The following is a 6666-nucleotide window of genomic DNA, read 5'->3' on the forward strand; positions in this document are numbered from 1 at the left end:
GCCCGGGCAGCCCAGCCCACTGAAGGTTAAAGCAAGAGGCCGTTCTGGTCAGCCCAGAGCCCGGCCGAGCTGCAGCGAGACCTGTTTTCAGGCTCCTGGTCTCTCGCTCAGGGCCTGTCTACATGTAAACCCCTGCAGCTGCGCCGCTTCAGTGACGCCACCTTTCTCATACCCCCGAGCGAGGCAATTGCCTCCTGTAGGCCAGGCCTCAGTCTGACCTTGGTCAGTTCTCAGGCGAGAGCTCCCAGCTTCCCCCACTTATCCCCCAGCTCAAACCTTCCCAACCCTGTGTTCTCGAGCTGGGGCCCCTGCTCCGATTCCCTGCTGGGAGCGTCCAGCCAGGAGCCATTGGAGATGTCATGGTCTTTCTGGCCCCCAGGCTGATCTGGGTTGGATTCTCTTCATTTCACCAAGACAGGGATGTGACAGCCCCCCACACCATGATTCTTATCTTCCCTGAGAGTCCTTCCCCCACGCCCCACCAGAGAAGCCATGAAACATATAGGGGAAACCGAGGCACACATCGGCTTCATAAAAGATATTACAAACATTCCCAGTTGGTCACAGGTGCACAGTCTCCCAGCAGCTCGGCAAAGGCTGGAAGCAAGAGCAGAAGCAACAGGAGGGAGAGATCTGGGCAGGCCTTGGATTTTACATCACTTTGCTTCTCCTAGGGAGACAGGAGCCACTGGGTTTCCCATGCAAGAATCCAGGGCAGGGTGGGTTTGCAGCTCCCCTCTGCTGGGGGTGGGACGGGGACGGCAGGAGCTGGGTCAGGGCTGACTTGTGGCTAAGGCTCGGGAGAGCTGGGTTCTACTCCTGCTCTGACAGACTCCCTGCATGCCTCAGTTTCCCATCTGTAACACAGGCCCCCCTGCCTCCCCTGGGAGGGTGAATTCATTAATGAGTTCCGATACCACGGTGGTGGGTGAAGGAGCACACACAGACAGGAGTGTCCAGGTGTGGAAGAGGCTCTGTATGCAAAGCTTACTTCTGTGACCGAACTGCCCTGTTTATAAACAGAAATTGTGCTGGGCACACACTTCCCCAGTCGGTGCCTCGGTTTCCCCATCCGTAGAGAGGGGATAAGGACACTGGCCTTTGTAGAGCACTTTGTGATCCACCCACGGCCACTGTTAGAGAAGGGCTGGGGCCGTTAGTTCAACCACACAGGGAATGTTATTGTTCTCCCGAGCCCTCAGGATCTCCAAGGGGGTCTAGACCCCACCCCACCCCCCGCCAGGATCTCCGAGTAGGTTCTAAATCACTCCTCCTTCCTTCTACTTCTCATGTACTCCCCCTCCCCCCGCGGCTCTGTCCCATGGTGAGGGCGTGGCCGGCACAGCTCGCTCACCTCTCCCATGCTGGGCTCGTATGCCTTGAACACCTTGAGTTTGGCCAGTACAGCATGCGCCAGGTGGAAGTTATTTTCATGGTCCCTGCAGCAAAGACAAACCCTGTGGGTAGAAACAGCTCCTCCCCCAGGAGCACACGCACTTCCTGTAGGAGATGACCAGGTAACCGTCTCCCTCTGGGCACACTCACTTCCTGTAGCGGATGGCTGGGTACCTCCCCATGGCACACTCAATTCCTATAAGGGATAACTGGGTACCCCTCCTCCCGGGCACACTCACTTCCTCTAGTGGATGGCCGAGTACCCCTCCCCCCGGGCACACTCACTTCCTGTAGCTGATGGCTGGGTACCCCTCCCCCCGGGCACACTCACTTCCTGTAGCGGATGGCTGGGTACCCCTCCCCCCGGGCACACTCACTTCCTGTAGCTGATGGCTGGGTACCCCTCCCGCTGGGCACACTCACTTCCTATAGCGGATGGCTGGGTACCCCTCCCCCCGGGCACACTCACTCCCTGTAGCGGATGGCTGGGTACTCCTCCAGGGTTTCACACAACGAAGCAATCTGCTCTGCCAGGATCTCCAGGTCCTTGTTCCTTTCCCAGGCGGAGTAGGGGCTGAACCAGATGTGGAAGGTCTGTGGCCTGTCCAGGGAGTACACCTGGGGGGCGGGGGGAGCAGAGATCAGACCCTGGTGCCAAGTGCTGGCAGCCAGGCCAGCTGTGCCCCATACCGCACCCCTAAGATGCGCTGTTGGACCAGGCCAGCCTGGCGGAGCCGGAGCGAGCCCCTAGTGAGGGAGAGATCCCTTCGCCAGAGCCACTCCTGTTGTGGTAGAGGGACAGCGGCCCAGAGATTCATGCACCAGCCTGGGATGAAGACGCCCCGGATTCAGGTCCTTACTGAGCTGCAGGGGTGTGTCTCTGCCCTGGAGAAGGCAATGTTGGGGGAGGGGGCTTGGACATGTTTCTAGTCTGGCAAAAGCCCCAGCGTAGCCACAGGCAAACCCGGCATCAACGCGCGTCTGCCGCTGTCGCTTATTTCACTGGATGAACAGAACGAGCCATTGGGGAAAACGTGCTTGGACACCAATAAAACAGTATCGGCCCACAAAGGGTTTGCTGGTGCAACGGGACGGGTGAGCCAGCAAAGCCTCCTGACGCACACTCAGCTTATACCAGCCAAAGCATCTCTTGGCACAGCTGGCACCGGTGCCCAGATGAAATAAGCTACAGTGGCGAAAGGACTGCTTTGCCAGCGTAACGGCCTCTACCCAGGGGTTCTGCCAGCACAGCTGCATTAGTTACAGGGGGGATTTTTTCTCTCATGTCCCCGTAACAAACCCGTACCAACAAAGCTTTTGGGTGTAGACCAGGCTCATGTCTCTGTGCCTCAGTTTCCCCATCAATGCAATGGGACTGACAACACAGCCCTGCCCCTCAGGGGCATGAGGAGGGAAATCCACTGACGACACAAGGAGGAGATGGCGTGGTTGGGCAAAGGGCAGGCGTGTGCGGGCTGTCTTGCAAGCCTGTTATAAACCGTCAGTAAGAGCTGGTAAAGCCAGGGAGGCAGCGCCCTCCTCCCTCATACATCCAAGCCAGCGATTCCACGTCTCACAGGGTGTGAGCAGCCGGCTAGTCCCTGCTGCCCTGTGCTGGCGTCAAACCCAGGGCCCTAGAAGGGAAAGGTGTCCCCGCCCCAAGCCATGTGGAACACTAAGGGTGGGGTGTCGTACGTCACCGTCTGCCCTGCGGCCCTGCTCCTCCAAAGCCCGGTCACCCCTCACCTGGCTCTCATAGGGCAGGAAGGCCATGTTGATCTCCATGAGGGTTTTGATGGCCTTGGTGATCCGTGACTTCCGCAGCTTGTTGAACAGAGGGTCAGGACACGCTGCAAGGCAAAGGCAGTGGGTGGGGGTGACAGGCACAGGGCTCAGGGCCCCCAGCACAGCGCCAGCCCCCACGGACGGGGCCAGGACGGGCACAGCAGGGGCAGTAGTGCTGCACACCTGTGGGGAACCTAGGCAGGTCAGCAGGGCCACACAGGAGTCAACTATGAGTCCAATCCCCCTGAACCAGAGTTACGCCGGGTTCTCGGCTTCTGCAGCATCAGCAGCGAGGAGGGCGGGGGCACAATCTCTCCTACGCGGTCCCTTTCTCACACCCTGCCCTCAGGCCACCGCAGGGGGAAGTGACTGGAGTGTACAACTCAGCATGATGCACAAGGAGGAACAGGGACTTGGGCTGTAATGAGGAGAAGCAGATGTGACCTTGACACACTGGGTATTCTGGGTATACCATTCCCAAACCCCAGTTGGGACTGATGGAGCAATGCATGCTGGGAATGGTAGCCAGAGGCCGCCTTTCTGGGCGCACGCTGCAGGTGTCTGTGAGCTGTGCTGGCTGGAGGCAGGCCCATGGGGGAGAAGGGGGGGAAGGGATCAGTGGGGTCGTTCGGTCTGGCCTGCTGGGTCTGCATCCCCCTGCAGGAGGGCAGAGCGTAATCAGGGTGCTGCGCACTGGCCTGCCGGCAGAGAGAGACCCCCCCACCCCCAGGCTCCAGTGTGCCGCTGGCCAGGCTCCCGGCAGGGGGATTCCCTGCCCCCCGATACTCACGGCTGAGGAAGAAGACGTGAGCTGCCTTGTAGGTGAAGGTGGGGGTGCCCTGGAAGTCATCGATCAGAGCCTGCACCGACTGCAAAGGGGGGAGAGGAGGGGTTGTCAGCACCAGCCAAGGCCCCGCCCTGCTGCCCGAAGGGCCCAGCCCATGCCCAGCCCCTGGGGACTCAGGGCCCAGCATGATGCCATCGGGAGGTGGGCTGGTTTTCACCCCCCTGCCCCTGGTCTCCCTCCACTGGCCTCCCTGCTGCAGACGCAGGAGCCTCCTCCCCCACAGCCCCTGCCACCTGAGCCTCTGCCTCAGCGATTCTCCTTCCCTTTGAGTCTCAGCTGAGGACTTAGGGTGACCAGATGTCCCGATTTTATAAGGACAGTCGCAATATTTAGTTTTTTCCCTTCTATAGGCTCCTGTTACCCCCCAACACCTGTCCCGGTTTTTCACACTTGCTATCTGGTCAGCCTAGCCGAGGTTGCCTCTCTCCGCCTGCTGCACCTTCCCATCCAACCCCCACGGGACTGCACTGCGGAGAGGTCTGGGGGACAGTCTGTGCCTCACGTGGCAAAGAACACGAAGCCCAGCTCCGGGGAAACAGCCTCTTGGGAAGCCCCTACTGGCCCCATTCCCATCCTGACCTTGTGCTGCGCATCCCCCCGAACGGCGTCACCTCCAGGCTGCACTAGGTGCTGCCCCGGGGTCTCCCCTGCTCCCCATCCAGCTGCCCCAGGCCCGAGCTCCTACCTTCTCCACAGGGCTGAGCAGGTAGATGGCCTCCAGGCTGGGGATTGGCTCCCGGCGCTTGTTAATATCTTCTACAACTAGGAGAGAGCAGACATTGGGCGCGGGTCAGTGGGTCCTAGCCACCCACCCCAGCCGCTCTCCACCGGGATAGGGGGAGGGGAAGCCAAGGGGAATAGGGATGTTCGCTGGTAGGGTTACCATTCGTCCGGATTTACCCGGACATGTCCTCCTTTTTGTACTAAAAATAGCGTCCGGGGGGAATTTGTAAAGCACTCACAATGTCCGGGATTTCCCCCCTCCCCCGGCAGAGCAGAGCGAGCGGCTGGGAGGGCTGCAGGAAAGTCCCGGGCTGGACTCCGGAGCAGCTGTAGAGGAGCCGGATCCGCCCTGCATTCTGAGCAAGTGTATCAGCACAAAGTGCAGCCCTCCCCTTTTGCAACTGGGAGCGGTTTCTGCCATGCAGTGTAGCAAAACGGGAGCGAGAGCACTTTGTGCTGATACAAGGGCAGCTCTCCCCTGCAGCCCGATCCGGCAGCACTGTGCAGGGCCAGGGACCGGGTTTTGTTGTGCTGGGGAGCTCAGCCACGTGTCCGGCTCGGCTGCACAGAGCCCAACACCCTGTTCTGAGCAGCAGGGTAAAGGGGCCAGGGGGCAGGAGAAGGAGCAGGGAGGTTCTGGAGGGGGCAGTCAAGAAACGGGGGGGGGCTTTTGGGGGGGAGTGGAGAAAGTTTTGGGCAGTCAGGGTACAGGTAGGGGGTAGGGTCCTGGGGGGCAGTTGGGGGGGGTCTTAGGAGGGGGCAGTTAGGGGACAAGGAGCGGGGTGGGGGGCTGGGAGTTCTGGGGGGGAGCTGTCAGGGGGCAGGAGTGGGGAGAGGGATCGGAGCAGTCAGGGGACAGGGAGCAGAGGGGTTTAGATGGGTTGGGAGTTCTGGGGGGGGCTGTCAGGGGGCAGGAGTGCGGAGAGGGATCGGAGCAATCAGGGGACAGGGAGCAGAGGGGTTTAGATGGGTTGGGAGTTCTGGAGGGGAGCTGTCAGGGGGCAGGAGTGCGGAGAGGGATCGGAGCAGTCAGGGGACAGGGAGCAGAGGGGTTTAGATGGGTTGGGAGTTCTGGGGGGGGGCTGTCAGGGGGTGGGGAGTGGTTGGATGAGGCGTGGGAGTCCCAGGGGTCTGTCTGGGGGTGGGGGTGTGGATAAGGGTTGGGGCAGTCAGGGGACAAGAGGCAGGGAGGCTTAGATAGGGAGTGGAGTCCTGGGGGGCAGTTAGGGGCAGGGGTCCCAGGAGGGGGCAGTCAGGGGACAAGGAACGGGGGGAGGGTTGGGGGTTCTGGGGGGGTGGGAAGTGGGAGGGGCAGGGGCGGGGCTAGGGCGGGGCTCCTCCCGTCCTCTTTTTTGCTTGCTGAAATATGGTAACCCTATTCGCTGGCAGCAGGCTGAGGGGTTCCACAGGCTACAATGCAGCAGCAGCTTTGATGTGGGGCCATGGGCTGCGATGCTGCCCCAGTACGGAGCAGGGAGGGAACGTCCCTCTGTACTGTGCTGGGGACAGCCCCCTAGAGCGCTGGCTCAGCTCTTTGCCCCTCAACCCCAGGGCTCCTCCACCCTGGAGCAGGGAGCCAGCATTCCCCCTCTCCTGCCAGGACCTTGCCCGCAGCATGGGGGAGGAGCAGCGAGGAGTTAACAGAGGTCTGAGAAAAGCGGTGAAGAGGCTCCAGGGGCTGAAAGCGCTGGGCTAAGGGAACTAGATCTGGCTGGGAAGGTACCAATAGCAAGGAGGGCATCTAGGGGGCTGCAAAAGGGGGAAACTAGATGCAAACGTGAATGTAGACAAGTCAACTCCCCGACTGTGAGGTGTATCCAACGGGGAGGGGAGCCCTGATGGGGGGAGCAGACGGGAGGGAGGGGCCACTCACGCGCGATGCCTTCGTCCACGATGTCGGACATCTTGCAGCACGA

The 6666-nt window shown here is 60.9% G+C and overlaps 1 protein-coding gene across 1 annotated transcript; it reads right to left on the reverse strand.

The window, feature by feature from the left end:
- Nucleotides 1-1264: 1264 nt before the first annotated feature.
- LOC135980322 (syntaxin-binding protein 2-like) lies at nucleotides 1265-6657 on the reverse strand. Its single transcript, XM_065580350.1, has 6 exons — nucleotides 6624-6657; nucleotides 4713-4789; nucleotides 3971-4049; nucleotides 3142-3245; nucleotides 1865-2013; nucleotides 1265-1439 (listed from the first exon to the last, which is right to left on the reverse strand). The coding sequence occupies exons 1-6, from the start codon at nucleotides 6652-6654 to the stop codon at nucleotides 1265-1267; spliced, it is 615 nt and encodes a 204-aa protein (XP_065436422.1). The 5' UTR covers nucleotides 6655-6657.
- Between the last annotated feature and the right edge of the window lie 9 nt (nucleotides 6658-6666).

The sequence above is a fragment of the Chrysemys picta genome, unplaced genomic scaffold (genome assembly GCF_011386835.1).
Source record: "Chrysemys picta bellii isolate R12L10 unplaced genomic scaffold, ASM1138683v2 scaf2669, whole genome shotgun sequence".
Lineage (NCBI taxonomy): Eukaryota > Metazoa > Chordata > Testudines > Emydidae > Chrysemys > Chrysemys picta.